This window comes from Neoarius graeffei, chromosome 2, assembly GCF_027579695.1.
Source record: "Neoarius graeffei isolate fNeoGra1 chromosome 2, fNeoGra1.pri, whole genome shotgun sequence".
Taxonomy (NCBI): domain Eukaryota; kingdom Metazoa; phylum Chordata; class Actinopteri; order Siluriformes; family Ariidae; genus Neoarius; species Neoarius graeffei.
Window position 1 is genome coordinate 41,482,830 of NC_083570.1, and position 24,746 is coordinate 41,507,575.

Sequence of the window (24,746 nt, forward strand, 5' to 3'; positions counted from 1 at the left end):
AAATCATAATCAGGGATCTCTGACTTTTTTATAACACTGAAGAGTGAGAATGATACCAACTGAAAATCCATAGACATGTAATTCAGTTTAATTTTATATGTATAGAACTTTTAACAATGGACATTGTTACAAAGCAGCTTTACAGAAATATATAAATGATGACCATCTCTGATCTGTCTGCCGACATGAAAAAAAGTTTTAAATGCTGCTAGCAAACATTATGATGCGAATAAAACAGCTTTTACAAATCCCTGATTGTAGCTATTATGTCTTGATTTGTAACTAATCTAATGTCTGGCTGTAATGAAGTCATGAGCATACAGTATGTGAACATTGCAGTATGTATTATTTAATTGCCTCCTGTAGGATCAGCAGAATAACGGCCTGTCCTTGAACAGTTATGTGGTGGCCAGCAGTGTGGGAAACTTGTCCATCAGTGAGCTTGAAGACCCTATCCGAATAGAGATCGCCCATCTGCAGCCTCAGGTATTATGACCACAGCTCCATCAATCCTACTACATCTGGAGTAGACTCGTGAGACAGGATGATGCATTTTCCTTTATGCCGAATGAATTACATTACAAAAACTTGGCAGATACTGCTGTCCTTCTGTTCAATCACTCTTATTCTCACTATTTATCTGAAGAATGATGAGTTATGTGATCCTGTTCAAGTGAATAATCACTAAATAAATGTAATTCTACCTTTCTACTGAATTTAATTTACTCAACTAACTGCACTGAAACAGTTAGTAATGAACCTGAACCCTTCTGCTTTTTTTTTTTTTAGCGGAATCAAAACCGATCGTGTGTGTTTTGGGATTTCAGCATGAAAAGTAAGTTTGCTATATTTGTTTTTGATTTCAAATATGTAATTTCTGTTCTCTTTGAGTGGCAGAGCACATGCATTACTAATCAGGGGATGTATTATTCTTGTGTAGATGGCACTGGAGGCTGGAACAGTGAGGGATGTCAGGTCAGCCCTGAGTCCAGCAGCAACAAAACAGTCTGCCTGTGTAACCACTTAACACATTTTGGTGTTCTGATGGTGAGATATTTCTCTTCTTATTCTGAATTTCAATCAATAGTTATAATAATGATGATAATACAGACAGACAGAGAGACAAACAGGTTCAAAAGCATTTCACAGTTTGGGTATCTGATAAAAATCTATAGCTGGAAAACAGTAAAATGTGGCAGTACCTTGTCAGGCTAATCACAAACAAGTTTTTAAAATTCGCTATTAAAAAATTCCTCCAAAATTCTATGAATTGAGATTGGGAACCTTTGGCATTAGAGAACTCAGTTTTGGTTTTGGTCTTCTGTTTGCTTGTGTAGGACCTGAGTGGAGCTGCACTATATATCAATGAGGGGAACACCAAGATTCTGACATTTATCACGTACATTGGCTGTGGCATTTCAGCGATCTTTTCAGCTGTAACAATCTTAACTTATGTTGCCTTTGAGTGAGTTACTTTTTCAGAAATCTGAACTTTTTAAACTTGTACTTATGTGCATAATTTAACCTTGTGCTGTTGTTATTGTCTGTCTTTTGCTCACATCCAAAGCTAGGAAAGACTCAGCATGGCTTGGAAGCTCTAAATATGTAATCACAAATTGTCTTTGGCATTAAAAAAAAAAAATTCAATTTGGTTTGCCAATACTTTGATGGACAGCCGAGATTTTCTATTCTCGTATTCTATTCTACTTCTTTAGATCACAAACCATGCCATTTTAAGGCATTTTAAATGAGGTCACACTTGTAGTTCTCTTTATGATTAGGTTATGTATAAGAACGTTATTATACTGATGCTCAAATTGTAGGAAATTGCGGCGAGATTACCCATCCAAGATCTTGATGAACCTGAGCACTTCGCTATTGTTCCTCAACATGACATTCCTCCTGGATGGATGGCTGGCTTCCTATGATAAGCAGGGTCTGTGCATGGCTGTGGCTGCCTTCCTGCACTTCTTCCTGCTTACCTCATTCACCTGGATGGGCCTCGAGTCCATCCATATGTATATTGCCCTAGTCAAGGTCTTCAACACCTACATCCGGAGGTATATCCTCAAGTTCTGCATTGTTGGATGGGGTAAGTCACAGTGATGTTTTAGTGCTGGAGTCAGTAATGGTTTTGGCCCAGTGCATTCCAGTACTGAGTTTAATTGTTGAGTTTTAAAATGATGATAAAATAATTTTTTGCTCAATGTGTAGCAGCCTGGGAAAATTCTTCTGCCTGGGAAAGCCCTTGACATTTTCTGTTATTTCTGGAAACTACAAGACTTTGTGTGTTTGTGTGTGTATACAGTGCCCTCCACGATTATTGTCACCCCTTGTAAAGATTAGTAAATAGGTGTCAGAAAGCAGGCAGGGGTTGGTTGATCGGCAAACAGAATAGTAGAGAGCAGACTAAAGAGTCAAACGGGTAAACGTAGCAAAGGATCAGGAAAAGGAGGGCGGGCCGCGATATGACTGGGTAAACACAGAACGATACTTCGCACAGAAGGTGTGTGAGGGAGAGGCTTAAGTAGCACTGCTGATTAACAATTAACGACAGTCAGCTGAACTGGGCGCTGTGAACTTTGGCCGTTGTAGTCTTGGGAAGCTGTGTTTGTAGTTCGGTTAGAGTTTCGACTCACAACGCCATTACTGACAATAGGGTTAGAAAAAATTCCACCTTTTGGTGAAATAGCTTCATCTCACATTGAAAAAAATGAGAAAAATCCAACCTTTAATGGAAATAAATGTATTCAGAAAAAAGTCCCTCATATAATCAAGGAATTATTTTCTTCAACAAAAACACATGTGCCACTATTATTGACACCCCTGGAAACTACTGTGAACACAATGTAACTGAAGTGTGTTTCCCGTTTAAATTGTACATGCTTGAGTTGATTGGCGTGTGTAGGAACATTCAAGCTGTAAGCCATGACTTCCTGATTAACTGGAACACAAATATGAGGTGACACAGAGGTAAAATTCCTTTAGTCATCTATCAGCATGGGAAAGATAAGAGAACACACAAACCAAATGAGGGAGAAGTGTGTTGACCTTCATAAGTCAGGGAATGGTTATTAAAAAATAGATACTCACTTGAAAATGTCCATTTCTACTGTTAGGGCAATAATAAAAACGTAGACACCAACTGGATCTGTTACAGACTTGCCTGGAAGAGGACCCAAGTTTATCTTGCCCCCATGTACAGTGAGGAGGAGGGTAAGAAAGGTGCAAAAAAAATTAAAATCCCCAAGGATCACTGTTGGTGAATTACAAGAAAAAGTAAAATCTTGGGGTTTCCAAGTCTCTAAAATCACCATCAGACTCCACCTCCATGTTAACAGATTATTTGGAAGGTTTTGCCAGAAAAAAAGCCTTTTCTGTCAGTTAACCATAAATGTAAACACCTGAAGTTTGTGAAACGCTACTACAACTTTGACTGGAACTGTGTTCTATGGTCTAATGTAACAAAAATGGAGCTTTTTGGCAATAAACACTCAAGGTGGATTTGGTGTAAAAAGAAAGATGGTTATAATGAAAAGAACCCGATCCCAACTGTAAAATATGGTGGCAGTTCTGTGGTGTTTTGGGGCTGTTTTTCCTCCAAAGACCCTGGAAGCCTTGTTAGAGTACATGGCATCATGGACTCCATGAAATACCCAGACATTTTAAATCAGAATCTGGCTCCTCTGCCAGGAAACTAAAACGGGGTCATCATTAGATCTTCCAGCAAGACAATGATCTGAAGCATATATCCAAAATCAACAAAAAATGGTGAACTGACCAGAGAATCAAACTTCTGCCCTGGCCATCTCAGTGCCCTGACCTGAACCCCATTGAAAACCTATGGGGTGAGCTGAAGAGGAGAGAGCACAAGAGAGGGCCAAGGACCCTGGATGATCTGGAGAAATTCTAATAAAAAATGTTATTAGATTTTGATTAGATAGATTAGATTCAACTTTATTGTCATTGTGCAGAGTATAGATACAAAGTTAATGAAATGCAATTAGCATCTAACCAGAAGTGTAAAATATGCTCTTATTTACAGGTAAGTGCTGCAGCATAATGTTGCTATATGTTACAGTATATACAGTGATGGACAGTGGAGAGTTACATTATACACATATTTGTAAATATTTGAATGCATATTTACAGAGGGAAAGTGGACAGGATGAAAGAGTATGTATGTACAGTTAGCAGCAGATGTGGACAAAGTACCCAACTTCATTACTTAAGTCAAAGTACAGATCCCACTGGTCAAATGCTACTCTGATGCAAGCGAAAGTTGTACAGTCAAATTTTTATTTAAGTTAAAGTACTGAAGTACTTGCTTTTAAAAATATTTAAGTATTAAAAGTATATTTTCTGTCAACGCACTGTTGTATTATTGCCACTACGCTTATAATACTTCATGCCTCTGAAGCAACCGACTGGATCATTTTGTAAATTCTCAAAATGAATGTATGCTGTGCCATCATGGTGGTTTAACGTTAAGCTAGCTAGTCAGTGAAGCTCCACCTGACATGCTAGCAAACTTTTCAAACTCAAAATCATATTGGATGTCTAACGTTACTAGAAAAGAAAGATTTCTACATTGTTTATTTGGCAAGATTATGCTAAAACATATTTCTGAAAGGATTTCAGATAAGTTAACATTATTCATATTAGCGTAAATCCGTTTTTACATGCTAACTGTGTCCAAGTTAACTAGCTATGTGTTAATGTTAGCCATGGACAAGGCTATGGCAACTTGGCGTAAAAATCCATAGAAAATCATTTGACTAACCAGACTGCATAGCTATTGCAATGTTACTACTCTAAAAGCATAGACAACTTTATAATAAACTTTCTCTTGGAATAAAACGTTTACATGCCTCAATATGCTCCGCAGGTTGGATGGTGAGTTTTTGTAGGCTGTGATGTGGTTTGTTTTAGGTAAAGAAAGCAAACATTTAAAACTAAATGAATGCAGAAAACTAAAACAATGGTTCTAGGTATGGCCATTAGTGCGTGCATTCCCCAGAAGAACCACCTCCTTCCATTCTGCCATCAACTGATCGTGTTAAATAATCTCATCTCATCTCATTTCATTATCTCTAGCCGCTTTATCCTGTTCTACCGGGTCGCAGGCAATGCTACTGAGAAATCACTGAACTTGATTTTATCCAGTCTGTGGACATGACGTGACCCTAGTGATTACTGATAGGCTGTCTCAGCATCACCTGCAAAAAAAACAATCACGTTTTAGAAAAGAAAAGTAAAAACATCCACTTTCAAATCTACTTCATAGTAACGAGGACCTTGATAGAAATGTAGTGGAGTAAAAAGTATGATATTTGTCTTTCAAATATAGTGCAGTTAAAGTCATAAGTTTCCAAAAAAAATACTCAAGTACAGATACTCAGTGTACTTAAGTACAGTACTCAAGTAAATGTACTTCGTTACTGTCCACCTCTGGTTAGCAGTATTGAACACATGTACAGTTGTTTGTATGTATAGTTTAAATGTACAATAAAGTAGCAGTCTGTGCAGCAGCAGTATGAACATATATGTACAGTTGTTTATATGTACAGTAATACTATTGGATAAAATGGCACAGTCTGTGCAACAATTTAAGTGGTCCATTTCATACAAGAAATTAATAGTGCAAACGGCATGTTAAAGCACTGAACAGTGCAGGATGAGTGCAGTGATGCTAGCAGAATGGTGGTGTGGAATTTAGCATGGTCACCGCTTCAGGAAAGAAACTGCTCCTGAGCCTGCTGGTGTGGGAACGGAGGTTCCCGTAATGTCTGCCAGATGCCAGGAGGGAGAAAAGTGCATGGCTAGGGTGGGTGGCATCCTTGATGCTGTTACTTGCCCTGCCAAAATATTGCTTGTGATAAATGTTCTCAATGGAGGGTAACTGAATGCCGGTAATCTGATGGGCAGTCTTCACCGCCTGCTGGAGTGCTTTACAGTCTAATACAAAGCAGTTGCCATACCATACTGAGATGCAGTTTGCGAGTATACTCTCAATGGTACAATGTTAGAAGTCCATCAGTATCCAGTAGAAGACTCAATGCTGTTTTTCTGGCAAAGGGAGTTTGTACAAAGTATTAAATGCAGGGATGCCAGTAATGGTGCAACATGTGTTTTTGTTGAAAATATATTTTTTTTAATGAGGGATTTTGTTTTTCTCTTAATAAATTGATTTCAATTAAAGGTTGGATTTTTCTCATTTTTTTCAGTAACTGACGAAGCTACATCACCAAAAGGTGGATTTTTTTTCTAACCCTTTTTTCCTAAACTTTACAAGGGGTGACAATAATTGTGGAGGGCACTGCATATTATTCAATTGAAATATGTTTTCCTTGTGTTTCTCATGTTCTGTACCTCAACCAGAAATTAAGTTAGAACCATTTAAAATTTGGTTCCCTCAAATTGAAAATTGCATTTGCAATCCAGTCTAATTTCACTAAACAAAGCATGAGCCTGGGGCGGCACAGTGGTGTAGTGGTTAGCGTTGTCTCCTCACAGTAAGAAGGTCCGGGTTCGAGCCCCGTGGCCAGTGAGGGCCTTTCTGTACGGAGTTTGCATGTTCTCCCCGTGTCCGTGTGGGTTTCCTCCGGGTGCTCCGGTTTCCCCCACAGTCTAAAGACATGCAGGTTAGGTTAACTGGTGACTCTAAATTGACTGTAGGTGTGAATGTGAGTGTGAATGGTTGTCTGTGTCTGTGTGTCAGCCCTGTGATGACCTGGCGACTTGTCCGGGGTGTACCCCGCCTTTCGCCCGTAGTCAGCTGGGATAGGCTCCAGCTTGCCTGCGACCCTGTAGAACAGGATAAAGTGGCTAGAGATAATGAGATGAGATGAAAGCATGAGCCTCACTTCCGTCCCTTCACTCGACTGATCGTTGTTCGCGCTGTTATTAGATGAAATGTTTATTGAAATGAAATGTTGATGTGATGGAATAGATGAATAGCAGACATTTGGACAATTTCACTATCTGGTCACAAACTAAATTGATTATGAATCTGTCAGCTCTGCTGTGTAACTGTACAAAACTTGCTTAAATCATTGCAAAAGCTCACACTTGGCTAGCAAGATTTTTGACATCTTTAGGCAGACTGACTGTTTTTACTGCTGTGATGCTTTACCCAACATTGTTTGCAGCCAATGCAAGCTTAGAAAATAACCTCATTGGTCACTTTGTCTTCCTAAAATATATTTAAGTATATAATAGGCAGAAAAACTCAGTTTGATTCAAAACCAGATTGTTCATTTTTGGCTGGTTTTTTTAGAATTCATCTGTAGCAACAATGTGATGGGTTTTTGCTTTTTAAAATATACTTTACTGAAAATACAGTACTTCAAACATATTACAAATGTCGAGACTACAGGCTTCATCAAAAGAAACAAGTGTCATCAATACAATCATCAGTATTGCACAAAACTGGTAATGCTTTGCCATTAGGCAAGTAACATTTCGCTCACTTTACAGTTCAATTTGATTCACAGTAGTAGGTCCATTATTTGATTTTCCCATGACATTTTTAAAAAAATATTAAATGAAGAAAATTTTATTCCCTAAGAGTGCAACATGTATTTTCCTATTCTTTGTCAACTTAAATATTCTTTTGGTGAAATTAAATTAAATTGTTTCATTTCCTTAACAACCAACAATAATTATTCACCCACATTTGTAAAGATTGGAAATAAAATATTGTAGACTAGTAACTAAAATATTCCTTTTATTAAAAATGAAAAAGTTCATAACATATCTCTCTCTCATTATCTCTAGCCGCTTTATCCTTCTACAGGGTCGCAGGCAAGCTGGAGCCTATCCCAGCTGACTACGGGCGAAAGGCGGGGTACACCCTGGACAAGTCGCCAGGTCATCACAGGGCTGACACATAGACACAGACAACCATTCACACTCACATTCACACCTACGGTCAATTTAGAGTCACCAGTTAACCTAACCTGCATGTCTTTGGACTGTGGGGGAAACCGGAGCACCCGGAGGAAACCCACGCGGACACGGGGAGAACATGCAAACTCCGCACAGAAAGGCCCTCGCCGACCCCGGGGCTCGAACCCAGGACCTTCTTGCTGTGAGGCGACAGCGCTAACCACTACACCACCGTGCCGCCCCTTCATAACATATGCCTTTTCTTAATATACTTTTATGAACATTTGTACTACCTGCATTTTCTTCTCTTTAGCTTTCATCAGTCTGTAAAAAGAGAGCTCCAATTTCTTGTTAAATCTGTTTGTACAGTCAATTGCACAACAGCTCTTTCCCATTTTAGATCTATTTTGTGTTTTTGCAGGATTAGAGCTGTGTTACTTCTGCCTATGGTGAAGTCACGTGCATTCCCACTGTTGTCTCTGCTGTATAAACAATGCAATTACAGCTAGAAAAAACTAAGATTATACACCGTGACAATAATCGTGATTTATTATTTTATTTCATAAATTTGTATCGGGATTTATCATCGTGCAATATATCATTACACACACACACACACACAAAGTGTAAAACTCATGAACAAATCAACCAGAAGCTACCCAACTGCAATATTTACTACTGTGCAATTAATAAAAAGGTAGATGGTATAATATACTTCCATTTTTTTATGCGTTATCCATCATATTTGCTGGCTTTTGCAGGCCTTCCAGCTGTAATTGTAGCCCTTGTGGTGGCTGCAGACAAAAATTCCTATGGAAAGGAGTTTTATGGCAAAGGAGTAAATGGCCAAGGATTGTCAGAATTGTAAGTTTGACCCAGAAATGTACACACTTCCTCACTATACACTTTATCCACCATTAAAGGTGGTTAAATCACTTAAAATGGCAACAGTGAAATGAGACTCATCTCCCATGTTTCATTAGCTGCTGGATTCGGAACAAGGTTGTGTTCTACGTGACATGCGTGGCCTACTTTTGCATCATCTTCCTCTTGAACGTCGCCATGTTTATTGTGGTGATGATGCAGATCTGTGGTCGGAACGGAAAGCGCAACAACCGCACACTTCAGGAGGAGGTGCTACGTAACCTGCGCAGCGTAATCAGCCTCACCTTCCTCCTGGGCATGACATGGGGCTTTGCCTTCTTCGCTTGGGGCCCTGTCAATCTGGTGTTTATGTACCTCTTCTCCATTTTCAACTCCCTGCAAGGTGGGTCAAATAATGATAATAATGGTAGAATAATAAACCGACGCTTTAATATGCAATATTCACCCTGTGTTGTGCAGGTTTTTAATTAATGGTGAAAGAAAATGCTTTAAATCCATCATTCTTGATGCATCTAGATATGATTTAAACACATTGATTCTACTGACTTTTTGTGAATGCATGAGTTTAGATGTTTACCAGCCTACCCATAAATAAATAAACACATTTGTTAAATCTTATGTATCCAACAGGGTTATTCATCTTTGTATTCCATTGTGCTCTGAAAGAAAATGTGCAGAAACAATGGAGGAGATATTTATGTTGTGGAAAGTTACGCTTGGCAGACAATTCAGGTACACAATTTTTTTTTTTTTAAATTTGCAGTGACAAAAAAAACCCCACAGTGCTGCTTTTTCTGTAGATAGCACACATGTGCACACACCTCTAGGCAAATTATCTCTCACCATAGTCTCACACAGCTTATTTGATAATTGGAAAAATGTCAGAACAGCATCATTTTAGAGCACTGATAATGGATTTTCTATGATGGCGTATTAGGGCCATTGTAGGTTAAATAAATAATTGCACAGCTGGAAAAGTGGATAATATTCTGAGAACCTCAATTTCTGAGACTAGAATCGTAAATTAAAGTCGGATAGTCTCTGAGATTAAAGTCGTACGTTTATGAGAAAAATAACTTGGAAAAACAGTGTTTAAAATTTTTGGAGCTGGGGGGGGGCATATTCCAAGAAAAGTTATGTAAAAATTTGAGAAAACCTTCAAGATGATAAAGTCCAAAATTTGAAATATTTATTATAAAGGCCCCCAAAAATAGGTGATGTCAATTAATCATGGAAAGAAATGCTGCATGAAGGGAACTGAATCTGATTCTCACACTGGCCGTGGAAACACTGATTGGTTTACAGTTGCAACTAATGACACATTTCTCAAAATTAAATTCAGTGCTCTCAAAACAATTAACACAGCCATCAGAACACCCCAGCGTTGTATTCCACTGCAAAATGAATGACTGTCTTCTCAGATCTCATTTTTAAAAAAACAAAAATGGTGATCTTAAAAACCCATTATCATTGTGTTTGATAATTCACCTGTAATCACACAGGTACATAGCACATTAAGTGTATAATTCAACTTATAATGCATAAACAAATGCAATAAAGTTTTTTTTTTTCCCCACTTGCCACAAGTCTTTGCAGTAGGTGGGCATGAATCCTACAGGAACAAAAATGAGCGCAGTTTTTACTTTACTACTGAGCTTTAAAGGGTAGCTTCTTAAATCTTATGGTGAAGGTCCCCAGGTTTAATCAACATTCCCATCACTGCTCCAACTCAAACACTACCACAAAAAGACTCGAGACTAGATCAGAATGTTTGGGCATAGGAAACGGTAATGGCCATTTTCCATCATTATTAAAAGAAAATCTCAAAGTCATATGCTTATTCATTATAATGAAATGTTGCTTAAAGGACCCCATTTTGACTCACAAATACTGAGTCCAGATTCTCATAACGTGTCCAGCAAACTGTTCTGTTCTTTCTGGAATGTGTAGTAAAAAACAAAAAACTGAAGGAAATCTGATTAAATACTATTACACATCTATTGATGTCTAGTGTAAATAAGTTTGTTGACTTGGGTAAGACAGCACTTCTTTGAAACATAACTTTGCTCAGCCACATTAGTTAAAAAATAGAAAGGTTTCCAGAAAGTTCCACAGGGCATCTGGTTCAGGAAATGAATGAAGTTACGTTCTACTCATTGTTATTTGCTAAATTATAATTTGTCCATTAGAAATGACTTTTTTCAGAATGCAGGCACTTACGGATGTATGTGCAGAGGAGAGTGGGGTGCAGACTGTAAATGAAGCCAACACAAGAGCCAGGAAGTGAGGCCAGGAAACTAGCAAGGGCGATTGGCAAACAGCATAGTATAGGCGAGACAAAGAGCAAAAACGAAATAGGGCAAGCAAAGGTCAGAAAATCTAAAGGCAGATAGAAAGTACAAGGCTTGATATGAACTGGGTGGAACAGAACAATACTTTGCACTGGGGTTGCGTGAGAGAGTGGCTTAAGAAGGAAGAGAGGTAATTGGGGATGAGTGGCAGCTGTTATCAATAGTCTGGTGACAGAGGGTGTTGTGGTTCTTGGGGATAGTAGTTCAGAGTGTCCATGTTTGTAGTTTGGACGTTCTCAGAAGGTTTACTGAGAACACCCCCCGAGGAGTTCCCTCTGGGAGCTACATTCTTTCGAGAACACCCCTTACCTCTAGCTGCTGGTTTGTCCAGGTGTCGAGCATGGAATTCTTGCTTGAGGAGCAGGTCTAAAACATCCTTGGTGGAAACCCAGCCTTGTTCTTCAGGTCCATAATCCTCCCAATCTACCAGGTATTCGACTTGCCCTCTTCTACGTCTAGAGTTGAGAATCTTATTTACCTGGTAAATGGGTTCACCCTCTAAGTAGTGTTCTGGGTGTTCCTGAGCCGGTGCATTTTCGGCAAGAGGGCCCGGGATGGCCGGTTTCAAATTGGAGACATGGAACGTGGGAGATAACCTACTGTGGGGGGGGGGGGAATTCTAAGCAGTGAGAGACTTCATTAATGCGACGCAGTACCTTGAATGGCCCAATGTAACGTGGCTGAAGTTTTCTGCAGGTGTTGGGCTCTCTGAGATTTCTTGTGGCCACCCATACTCTGTCGCCCGGGGAAAAGTTTGGATTCTCTCCTCTGTGTTTGTCCGCATATTCTTTATACTTGGCTCCAGACGTTGGTGCACCTCCTCCCCTACTGTCTGATCGCATGTGAACCAGTCCTCCACAGCCTGTACTTGGCTTGGCATATCGTCCCAGGGGAACAAGGGTGGTTGATAGCCGAGTATGCACTGAAATGGTGTTAATTGTGTTGCAGAATGTCTGAGGGAGTTTTGTGCATAGTTGGCCTATGAGAGAAAACATGCCCAGTCCCCCTGGTTATGCATGCAGAAGATCCTCAGGAAGCAGCTGATTTCCTGGTTGGCTCTCTCAACCTGGCCATTTGATTGAGGATGATAGCCAGATATAAGGCTCACTGATACCCCTAACCTTTCCATGAAGCAGGTCCAGAAACATGAAATGAACTGAGGGCCCCAGTCACTGAATATATCCTTGGGATACCATAGTATCGAAATACTTGCTGGAAGAGTAGTTCTGCTGTTTGGGAAGCTGTTGGGATGCCAGGTAAGGGGATGAGCTTAAGAGCTTTAGAGAAGCAGTCAATAGTTACCATAATAGTAGTGTTACCTTCTGAGGGAGGGAGGTCAGTGATGAAGTCAATGGCTATATGCGACTAGGGTCTGAGGAATAGGGAGGGGGCACAGTTTGCCGGTGGGAGGGGTTCTAGGAACCTTTGCTTGGGCACAAATAGAACATAATGCGATGAACTGGTTGATCTCAGTGAGCATGTTCTCCCACCAATACTTATTCTGCAGCATTTGATGAGTACATTGACTGCCAGGATGTCCCATGGCGGGAGACGTGGGAGCCCATATGATGAGTCAGCCAAGTGGGAGGTTAGTGGGGAGAGTTTGCAGTTGAGAACTTCTTATCTCTCTGTCTAGCTCCCAGATGATGGACTGTACAAAACATTGGGATGGGAGAATGGGGTGGGTGACAATTTGTGAGAAGGACCAAAGGTTTGAGATAGGGCATCTGCCTTGGTATTCTTGGAACCAGGGCAAAATGTAATTGTGAAATTGAATCTCGTAAAATAGAACATCCACCTGGCCTGGCGAGGATTTAGCCTCTTGGCTTTCTTGAGATAGTCAAGGTTCGTGTGGTCAGTGAGGATTATGAATGGGTGAGTGGCTCCATCTAACCAGTGTCGCCACTCTTCGAGGGCTAGTTTAATGGCGAGCAGTTCTCTGTTGCCAACATCGTAGCTCCTTTCTACAGAAGAGAGGGTTTTTTTTTTTCAAAAAGAAGGCTACTGGATGAAGTTTCTGTTTCTTCCCAAAATGTTGAGACAGAATCACCCCTACTCCAGTGTCAGATGCATCCACCTCTAAGGTGAAAGGTTTGGTTGGATCAGGATGCTGGAGGACTGGAGCTGAGATGAAGGCTTGCTTGAGATGCTGGAATGCTTCTCCGGCCATGGGGTTCTACTGGAGGCACTTGGGTCCCTTTTTAAGCAGAGCTGTTAAGGGGGCAGCTATCATACTGAAACCCCTAATGAACCGATGATAGAAGTTCGCGAAACCCAAGAAACATTGAAGATCCCTTATGGATGTGGGTGTGGGCCAGGACATAACCACAGAGACCTTGGACGAGTCCATGCCAACTCCATCTGTGCTAATGTATCCTAAGTAGGTGATACGAACTTGATAACTCATTTCTCTGCTTTGACAGAGGTAATTCTCTAGCAGGTGTTTGAGGACAGCTCTGACGTGCTCCCGGTGACTTCCTTTGTCTGGGGAGTAAATCAGGATGTCATCTATGCACACAATGGCATATCTACCTAGCACGTCCCATAGTATGTCGTTAATTAGACATTGGAACATGCTAGGTGCCGAAGGCCATACGGCATTACCTGGTACTCAAAATGGTCGGCGGTAGTGCTAAAAGCGGTCTTCCATTCATCGCCTTTTTTGATCCTGATTAGGTTATATGCACTGCGTAAATCTAGTCTTTGCTGATCTGAGTTGTTCTAAGGTAGCAGGAACAAGAGGAAGGGGATAAGGATAGTTGACAGATACCTGGTTCAAACCTCTTGTCAATACATGGTCGAAGTCCACCACCTTGTTTCTCCACAAAGAAGAAGCCCGCAGAAGCTGGAGATTTAGAAGGATGGATGTTAAGGGCCTCTTGAATGTACTCCTCCATGGCAGCATGTTCCTTCTTGGACAGGGGATATATACATGCCCGTGGTGGTGACATGCCTGGCAGTAGGTCAATAGCAAAGTCATAGGGCCGGTGTGGTGGTAGCCTGCAAGCCTTTCCCTTGCTAAAGACCTCCTGCAGGTCCATGTAACATTCATCTCATCTCATCATCTCTAGCCGCTTTATCCTTCTACAGGGTTGCAGGCAAGCTGGAGCCTATCCCAGCTGACTACGGGCGAAAGGCGGGGTACACCCTGGACAAGTCACCAGGTCATCACAGGGCTGACACATAGACACACAACCATTCACACATTCACACCTACAGTCAATTTAGAGTCACCAGTTAACCTAACCTGCATGTCTTTGGACTGTGGGGGAAACCGGAGCACCCAGAGGAAACCCACGCGGACACGGGGAGAACATGCAAACTCCACACAGAAAGGCCCTCGCCGGCCCCGGGGCTCGAACCCAGGACCTTCTTGCTGTGAGGCGACAGTGCTAACCACTACACCACCGTGCCGCCCCCATGTAACATTCAGGAACCTTATCCAAGGAGTCTGGTTGAGGACTGTCCACAGAGGTGGACAAAAGATTGACTTGAGGATGAGAAATACAATTCTGAAAGCAAGTAGACAAACATTGGAGAATTTCCTTGCTCTGCCATGATATCAAGGGGTCGTGAAGCTGAAGCCAAAGGTTACCAAGGAGGAGATCGTGACTTACAGTGGTGGTGATATAAAGGGAGATGTGCTCTGCATGTAGGACTCTCACTTGTATATGAATCGGTGTGGTATGCGTGGTAACGAAACCATGTCCTATGGGTCCTCCGTCCATGGTCCTAATGCTGAATGCACTTTGCAGAGGGGTTGTGGGCAGGTTGAACTTCTGTACGATAGTGCGGCTGATCAAGTTCCCTTCTGCCCCTGAATCAATAAAAGCAGAAAGGACGTGTGTGGAGTATGTCAATTTTAATAGCACTAGAACTTTAAGTTATTTGGAATTGAACTCTCACCAAACTCACAGTGCATGTTGGACCTTCTGCTGGAGCTGCACAAGACAGACAGATGGAACAGTGGTTGAGCTGATGCTCGGAGCTCCTGCAGTAGAAGCACAAACCCTCCCTTTTCCTCCTTTCATGCTCTGAGCGTGTTAACCAGGTGCATGATACTTCCATGGGTGACCTGTTCTCAGAAGTTGTAACTGGCTTAGTGCTTTCCTGAATGGAGGGTCAGTGTGCTAACCGATGATCAAGATGAATGGCTAAGTCGATGAGGGAGTCCAGCGTGAGTTGTTCATCTCTGCAGGCTAGTTCGCTAAGAATCTCGGGGTGCAGACTTTGGCAGAAAACAGCTTTCGGGGGGGGGTTTGTTCCATCCACTGGCTGATGCTAATGTTCTGAAGTTGAGGGCATACTAAGCCATGCTTCGGGAACCTTGTGAAATGGTGAGCAAACTTTCACCTACTTCAATCCCTTCAGGTTCATGGTCGAACACTCTTAGAGAGAGGAACTGCTCATAAGTTGTCATCTGCTCACCATCCTTGTTCCACGCGGCACTTGCCCAGCAGAGCGCTTTACCCGTGAGAAAGGAAAATAATTTAGAAATCTTGTGTTTATCAGAAAGGTTTGGCATGATAGCGAAATACATGGAGCACTGAAGTAAAAAACCTTTACAGTTGAGAGCATCTCCTGTGAATTTCTCCATTGTAGGGAGCTGTAGCACGGGGATAGGAATGGACTCAGGGCGTGGTAGGAGGGCCTGCGACATCACGGTTGCTAGTTGCATTATTTGGGCATTGAGGTCTGCTAGCATTTGTTGATGTTCTCCTAGTAAGTGTCCCTGAGTGTTCAGAGCAGTCTGCTTCACCTCTTCCGCTACATCCATGGTGGCGAAGTATCTTGTCAGAATGCAGGCACTTATGGATGTATGTGTAGAGGAAAGCAGGGTGCAGACTGTAGATGAAGCCAAGACAAGAGACAGGAAGCGAGGTCAGGAAACTAGCAAGGGTTGGGTGATCAGCAAACAACATAGTATAGGCGAGACAAAGAGTGAAAACAAAACAGGACAAGCAAAGGTCAGAAACCCAAAAAGCAGCCAGTGAGTACAAGGCTTGATAATGAACTGGGTGGAACAGAATGATACTTCACACTGGAGTTGTGTGAGAGAGTGGCTTAAGTAGGGACAGAGGTAATTAGGAGGATGAGTGGCAGCTGTTATCAATAGTCTGGTGACAGAGGGCGCTGTGGTTCTTGGGGATTGTAGTTCAGAGTGTCCATGTTTGTAGTTTGGACGTTCTCAGCAGGTTTACTGACAAGTAGCCTTGTTTCTTTAGTGTTTTCTAAACTTTATGCTTTGGAGAAATAATGTGTATTTAATTTTAAATGTGTGTTATTTAGTTTGAAACCTCTGAAAATGTGCAGTGTATTTAGCAAAATTATTAGCAGCTCAGGTGCTTGTGTTAATGGTTTTGAGAGGAGGAAATCACACATTATACAGCAGAATAGCTGAGAGTAGCTGTCATGCCACTGTTTGTGCACTTTAGCCTAATATACTAAAAATCTAAAACAGCTTGAAGGCATTTGGTTCATGTCAGTCATATATATTAATAAACCATAGCCTGCTGTTACAAGGTGGAATGAGTACATTAACCCTTACTTGCTAATGTTTGGCTAATTGTTGCAGACTGGAGCAAGACTGCCACAAACAACACCAAGAAGGTGAGCTCCGATAACATAGGGAAGTCACTGTCCTCCAGCTCGTTTGGATCCACCACAGTCAACTGGACATCCAAGGCTAGGGTCACACTCAACCCTTTTGTAAAGCGACACAGCAGTTCAGGTGAGTTTCGGTATAGTTGTGTATAAAAATCACTCAATCAATGATCATTTTCTGGATTGTGTTGTATTTCTTCACTAATTTGGTGTTAGCAGTTCTGAGCTAGAGCTACTGTATATGCCACAGCTAATGTTACTTGTAATTTTACACTTCATTTCATTGCACAGTTGTTTAATGTTACGTTGGTAAAAGAACCCTGGGGATTAAAAATGTTGTTTGTTCATTGTGCTTTATGGGAATATACTACAAAAACTACACCATTCACTGTAAACAATTAACTGTAGATTTGACAGTACTAAACTGGTAACCCTGCTGTTAGTATATTGCTGTAAAATGTAGTCAATGGTTTGTTTGGTTTTTTTACAGTGTGTGAAAACTCAAAGTAGGCATGATTTCTAGTACTTGCAACACAGACTATCTTATACTTTTTTTTTTTTGCTATTTGCTGTGTTCTTGCACACCAAGAATTACTGTGTTGTCTTTTTATTATTTAAGTTATGTTATTAATTATATTATTAATTAATTTATGTTTTTAGTGTAAGTAATATCCACAACTTGTGGAGCTGAGCATCTCCACTAAGGAAAAACAACAAAAGATAATCCAAGTCCATGCTTTGTATGATTTGTAGCGCCTACCTGCTGAATTAAGTCTACAGTCTGAATAACCGGCTCTCCTTCTGACATGACTATTAAATAGCAAACTGCTGAGAATTAGCCGATGTGTTTCCTAATGCCACAGTTGTTTGTTGGTTCTAGCCTACGGCGTGAGATTCAGGTGTGTAAAGCTGTTCACGTAAGAGATACATTCTTCAGTAACAATTAACATGAAGGTTCCTTTAACTCCTTTAGCATTCACATGAACAAACCATGTAACATGAACAACACCCCATAAGTAACATTAACAGAGTAACTTGCACTTGTATTAACTGATGTAAAAAAATCCATACATATCAAATAATACCAACATAAACAGTTGTTTATCCCATCAGTGAGTAAAATTAAGCCCATAATGTGACCAACCTCTTAATGAACATGTTTGATTGAGGACAAAATTCAGAACTGAGGCTGAACAGAAAGTTCTAACAATTTGCAATGAATTCAAATTATCAACACTTAGTGAGATACTGCCATTAAATTTCTGGTCATTGATGTGGGCTTATTTTTAGTCAATATGGATGTAGTTTGTTCACATTTAAACAAAGATATAATAATAATAATAATAATAATCTCATCTCATCTCATTATCTCCTTCCGCTTTATCCTTCTACAGGGTCGCAGGCAAGCTGGAGCCTATCCCAGCTGACTACGGGCGAAAGGCGGGGTACACCCTGGACAAGTCGCCAGATCATCACAGGGCTGACACATAGACACAGACAACCATTCACACTCACATTCACACCTACGGTCAATTTAGAGTCACCAGTTAACCTAACCTGCATGTCTTTGGACTGTGGGGGAAACCGGAGCACCCGGAGGAAACCCACACGGACACGGGGAGAACATGCAAACTCCGCACAGAAAGGCCCTCGCCGGCCCCGGGGCTCGAACCCAGGACCTTCTTGCTGTGAGGCGACAGCGCTAACCACTACACCACCGTGCCGCCCATAATAATAATAATAATAATAATAATAATAATAAACATTAATAAAAATAAAAACATTAAGAAACATGCAAATTACAAATGACAGATTACATTCAAATAAAAGGAAAAGATAAAAACCATTAAGATATAAAACTAAGATGTAAAAACTGTAAGAGAGTAAATAAATATGGTTGTGAAAGCATAAAGAAACCAATTATGGACATCTACAAATGCTGAAGATAAAAATGTGTTTTTAAATCAGACATAAAAATGGCTACAGAGTCAGCTGACCTGATGCTTCCAAAGTCTAGGAGCCAGCATAGAGAAAGCTTTATCACCTTTGATCTTTAGTCTGGACTTTGGAACAGCTAGTCAGCCTTGGTCAGGTGATTGTAGGGGTCTAAGCTGTTTGATAGGGTACTAATAATTCAGCCAGACACTCTGGAGCCAAACCTGGTAAAGCTTTAAAAGTCTCATCTCATCTCATTATCTCTAGCCGCTTTATCCTTCTACAGGGTCGCAGGGAAGCTGGAGCCTATCCCAGCTGACTACGGGCGAAAGGCGGGGTACACCCTGGACAAGTCGCCCGGTCATCACAGGGCTGACACATAGGCACAGACAACCATTCACACTAACATTCACACCTACGGTCAATTTAGAGTCACCAGTTAACCTAACCTGCATGTCTTTGGACTGTGGGGGAAACCGGAGCATCCGGAGGAAACCCACGCGGACACGGGGAGAACATGCAAACTCCACACAGAAAGGCCCTCGCCGGCCCCGGGGCTCGAACCCGGACCTTCTTGCTGTGAGGCGACAGAGCTAACCACTACACCACCGTGCCGCCCCAGCTTTAAAAGTAATCAATAAAATTTTAAAGATAAATTCTGAATTTAACATGTAGCCAGTGAAGTGAAGCCAAAATTGGAGTAATATGCTCATGCACCCTTGATCATTTAAGTAGTCTGCCTGCAATATTTTATACCAACTGGAGATGAGCAATGGTAGAGCTGTTCAGTGTAGCAAATAAAGCATTGCAATAGTCCAGGCAAGAAGTAATAAAATCATGTATGACTTCTTCTGTATCTTAAAAGGATAAAGATGCTCTAACCTTTGCAATATTTCTCAATTGATAAAAGCTGGCGGCACGGTGGTGTAGTGGTTAGCGCTGTCGCCTCACAGCAAGAAGGTCCTGGGTTCAAGCCCTGGGGCTGGCGAGGGCCTTTCTGTGTGGAGTTTGCATGTTCTCCCCGTGTCCGCGTGGGTTTCCTCCGGGTGCTCCGGTTTCCCCCACAGTCCAAAGACATGCAGGTTAGGTTAACTGGTGACTCTAAATTGACCGTAGGTGTGAATGTGAGTGTGAATGGTTGTCTGTGTCTATGTGTCAGCCCTGTGATGACCTGGCGACTTGTCCAGGGTGTACCCCGCCTTTCGCCCGTAGTCAGCTGGGATAGGCTCCAGCTTGCCTGCGACCCTGTAGAAGGATAAAGCGGCTAGAGATAATGAGATGAGATAAGATGATAAAAGCCAGATTGTAACATAAGGTTCAAAGTTTAACCTGGAGTCAAAAAGCACCCCTACATTTCTAGATACTGATTTAATATGTGCCAATGAACCCAAGACCTGCTTCACATGACCTGTGTTCTGCTGTGGGCCAATTACTAGTTTTGTTAGCTTTACGCTAGAGAAAGTTATAGAACATCCTAGGGACAGGTAGAACTGTAACTCATCAGCAGAACAGTGGAAGTTAATGTCATCACCAAATGACATGTCTGAAGACATGTCTAAGAGGGAGTATATATAGAGAAAATAAAATCTGACCTAAAATTGAGCCTTGAGGTACCCCACATGTAAGCACAGTGGAGGAGGAAACCTCCTTAGCAACAGAAGTTCTGTCATATAAATATGAAGAAAACCAGGTCAGTGCTGTTTCTGATATTGTTTTAATATTCTGATTATGATGGCATAATCAGGCGGCACAGTGGTGCAGTAGTTAGCATTGTCACCTCACAGAAGAAGGTTCTGAGTTCGAACCGCACGTGAACCTCACAGACTTTCTGTATGGAGTTTGCATGTTCTCCCCATGTCTACACGAGTTTCCTCCAGTGCTCTGATTTCCTCTTACAGTTCAAAGACATACAGATTAGGTAAAAATACCCAGCCACTGGGGTTGCACAAGCCAGTGCATTCTTAGCACCAGTCCCAAGCCCGGATAGATTGGGGAGGGTTGCATCAGGAAGGGCATCCAGTGTTTAAAAAAAAAACCTAAGCCAAATCAGATATGCAGATCATGATGATCCACTGTGGTGAACCCTAATGGGAGCAGCCAAAAGAAGATGATGATCATGATGTCATGATTGATAGTATTAAACACAGCAATTAAATCAAGGAAAATTAGCACAGATATATTCCTAGCATGTTCATTCATTCAAAATATCATTTGTAACCCAGAGGAATGCTGTTTCTAAACTGTGCTTATTTCTGAAATCAGATTGAAATTTCTCAAAAATATTATTGTATTCAACTACCTTCAGCACCTGCATTGCTATGACTTTATTTAACACTTTAGATAGAAATGGGAATTTGGTGACGGACCAAGGTTTCTTGAGCAAAGGCTCTACTACAGCAGTTTTAAAATAGTCAGAAACCACACCAGTGGCCAAGTAACAATTTAGAATAGATAAAAGAATTAGAGATACGACATCACTAACTTCTTTGAGCAGTATAGTGGGTATGACATCTACAGAACTAGATGTTAGTTTAAGCAGATGCAATAATTCAATGAGCTCAAGCTCAGAAATAACCCAATAAGACCCTTTCTACACATTGTACCTCATTGTAAGAGTGAGGACACATAATAGAACTCTTCATTTTGTAAACTTTACCGTTAAAAAAAGTTAAGAAATCTTCACACGTAATGGTGCTAGAAGCTGCTGTTTGTCAAGCAGGATTAACAAGGTCATTAATATTTTGAAACAAATACCTAGGCTTGTGCCGATCGTCATTAATAAACTGTGAGATATACGCTTCCCTGGCAGTCTTAACTGTAAGAAAGTAAAAGATCCTTTAAGTGTTCAAGATGCACGGTCAGTTTGGTAGCTTTGAAGCTCTTTTAGCCCTCCTACGTTTTCTCCTTAGCAGACAGAGCTCTTCATTAATCTAAAGGGAGCTCATATGTTCTGTCCCTGACTTAGTTCACAAAGGGGCAACAGCATCTAAAATTAAAATGCATAACTTATTGAATTCATCTATCAGCTGTGGAGTGTCTGATGAAGCCACAACCATTAGGCTAGAGTAAGAGGCATAAAAACACATACGCATATAAACACACACACTGATAACTGATCAGAACATTAAAACCACTGGTAGTTTAAGTCAATAACATTGTCTCATTACAGTGGCACTTGTCAAGGAGTGGGATATATTAGGTAGCAGGTGAACATTCAGTTCTCAAAATTGGGCAATTGTAAGGATCTGAATGACTTTGACAACGGCCAAATTGTGATGGCCAGATGACTGGGTCAGTGCAGCTCCAAGGAGCCAGGTCTTGTGGGGTGTTACCAGTATACAGTGGTTTGTACCTATAAATAGTGGTCCAAGGAAGGACAGCTGGTGAACTGGTGACAAGGTCATGGGCGCCCAAGCATCATTGTTGTGTGTGGAGAGCGAAGGCTAACCCATCTGTTACAATCGCATAGAATAGCTTTTGTAGCACAAATTGTTGAAAATGTTAATGCTGGCCATGATGGAAAAGTATCAGAACACACAGTGCATCATACAGTGCATCCTCTTTCAGCAAGATAATGCACCCTGCCCCACTCCAATTATTGTTCAGGAATTATTTGAAGAACATGAAAAAGAGTTCAGAGTGTTGACTTGGCCCCCAAATTCCCAAGATCTCAATCTGACCGAACGTTTGTGGGATGTACTGGACAAACAAATCTGATCCATGGAGGTCCCACCTCGCAACTTATAGGTCTTAAAGGATCTGCTGCCAACATGTTGGTGCCACATACCACAGCATACCTTCAGAGGTCTTGTGGAGTCCATACCTCGACGGGTCAGAGCTGTTTTGGTTGCACAAGGGATCCTACACAATATTAGGCATGTGGTTTTAATGTTATGGCTGATCGGTGTGTGTGTGTGTGTGTGTGTTAAGATGTGACTTGTTTAATATCTTAGTGTTGCAAGATATAGAGAATATATTGGATATGGTTTTCCATTTGATTGTATGTTGTAAGTTGAGATCAGAAATCCATTTGTTGATGAAGATATTTTGCTTGCATGGGTTTCCTCTGGTTTTCCCCACAGTCCAAAGACATGCAGATTAGGTTAATTGGTGACTCTCTAAATTGACCGTAGGTGTGAATGGTTGTTTGTCTCGATGTGTCAGCCCTGTGATGATTTGGCAACTTGTCCAGGATGTACCCCGCCTCTCGCCCATAGTCACCTGGGATAGGCTCCAGCTTGCCCGCAACCCTGCACAGGATAAGCGGTTACGGATAATGGATGGATGGATAGATTGATAGGATATTTGTATTCCTAGATATTTCTCAATATTCCTAAATATAACAGATGATATAACAGATCTAGGTGGTCTGAAGGGTAGGTACCCAGCCCTAGGAACCCAGTGAAGTGCAGACAATAGTAGAATTTTCAGAGTGACTCTACCGGTATGTAGGCCTGGGAGAGAACATGCAACTTTGTACATTCAGTAACCCAATGTATAGGATCAAACTGGGGATACTTGAGCTGTGAGGCAGCAATGCTACCTTCTGTAAGACCCATACAAATTATATTAGATTGAAAAAATAATACTTAGCACTTGGTGCCATTTGTCAATGTTGTTGTAAACTTATTCTATCTTTTTTGCAAATTCTTATGATTCACAGTTTTAAGCCCAAACACTGCTTTTGTCTTGGCTTTCAGGTAAACCTTATTCAAACCAGGCTGGCCAGAAGTGCAGCACTTCTGATTCAGATGCCTCCACCTCCTCCATTCTACCTGTTCACCAAGTTCTGGACAAGGTGAAAGGCTACTGTTCTGTGCGCTCTGACAACTTTTACAAAAATATAATTCTGTCCGACAGCTTTAGCCACAGCACTAAATTTTAGATGGAGAGAGAAAGGACACTGGGTAATGACTTATGTCAGATCAGCAGGATGCTTAGCACATCATATGTATACTGTATCATATTGAGCTAACCAACCAGAAATGTCATAGAGAATTACATAATCCTTTAAATAGGAAAAGGTAAAGGAGTGTAGTTTACATACTGTGATGTTCAAACTGACTTTTTGTGTTCTGTAAATATCCATGGTATATTTAACTGTATGTTGTTTTTTTTTTCTAATTGTCATTTGTTATGCGGTGGTTTTTGGGGTTTTTTTGTTTTGTTTTTTTTTGAACATGATTTTGAGTCCACTTTTTGTATATACATAGCAATGTTCTTTTATTTATAATACTGCTTCATGGGAAATAAAAATGTGTGACGATTTTGCCTCCAAAGACTTGTAACATGAGGGATGCATAGTTACTGATTTGTTTGTACCTGAAAGGAACAAGTTGAATCCAAACATATTCTATAATTGTTCTATTTGTTTTCTTTCATTAACAAAAGAAGCCAAGTAAACTTTCCCACTCTTTTACTACCACCTAAATATTGTATATTTTGCCACCGTTTGTAAATGTTTAAGGTTTTTGTATCTTTATTTATACTTCTGCTTCATTGTAAATAAAAATGCAGGACGATCTTGTCCCCAAAGATTTATAATGTGAGGGATGCATAGTTATTGATTCGCTTGTGTCTGAAAAGTTCTGTTGTATCTGAAAGTTGTCTTTCATGAGCAAATGAAGCCAAGTAAACTTTCCACTTACTTTCCACAAGTTGTGCTTGAAAATCTGTCAACCCTTTTGAATTTTCTATAGTTCTGCATAAATATAACCTAAAACATCATCAGATTTTGACAGAAGTCCTTAAATAATAAGTAAACAAATGAGACAAAATTGCCATACTTGGTCATTTATTTATTGAGGAAAATGATCCAACATTATATATCTGAGTGGCAAAAGTATGTGAATCTTTGATTTCCGTATTTCATGTGACTCCTGTGTGCAGCAGTAACAGCAACTAAATGTTTAAGGTAACTGTTAATCAGTTCTATGCATAGGCTGGGAGGAATTTAGCCCATTTCTCTATACATAAGAGCTTCAACTCTGGGATGTTAGTGGGTTTCCTCACATGAACTGCTCACACAACACTTCTATAGGATTAAGGTCAGGACTTTGAATGATCCTCAGTGCAATTTAC

General features: G+C 40.8%; 1 protein-coding gene across 9 annotated transcripts in view; it reads left to right on the forward strand.

Annotated features, from left to right (window-relative positions):
- adgrg6 (adhesion G protein-coupled receptor G6) overlaps positions 1-24,209 on the forward strand; it is a 93,164-nt gene extending 68,955 nt beyond the window's left edge. For 8 of the 9 annotated variants that reach the window (XM_060914235.1, XM_060914238.1, XM_060914239.1 and 5 more), the window contains 10 exons: positions 367-486; positions 790-835; positions 941-1,047; positions 1,338-1,465; positions 1,824-2,092; positions 8,652-8,754; positions 8,874-9,157; positions 9,406-9,507; positions 16,702-16,857; positions 23,366-24,209. In XM_060914235.1, the coding sequence (XP_060770218.1) occupies positions 367-486; positions 790-835; positions 941-1,047; positions 1,338-1,465; positions 1,824-2,092; positions 8,652-8,754; positions 8,874-9,157; positions 9,406-9,507; positions 16,702-16,857; positions 23,366-23,550 (1,500 nt within the window). In that variant the 3' untranslated portion in view covers positions 23,551-24,209. Of the gene's footprint in view, positions 1-366; positions 487-789; positions 836-940; positions 1,048-1,337; positions 1,466-1,823; positions 2,093-8,651; positions 8,755-8,873; positions 9,158-9,405; positions 9,508-16,701; positions 16,858-17,610; positions 17,630-23,365 lie in introns of all 9 variants that reach the window. The other variant, XM_060914242.1, reaches the window with a different exon arrangement.
- The last annotated feature ends 537 nt before the right edge of the window (positions 24,210-24,746 follow it).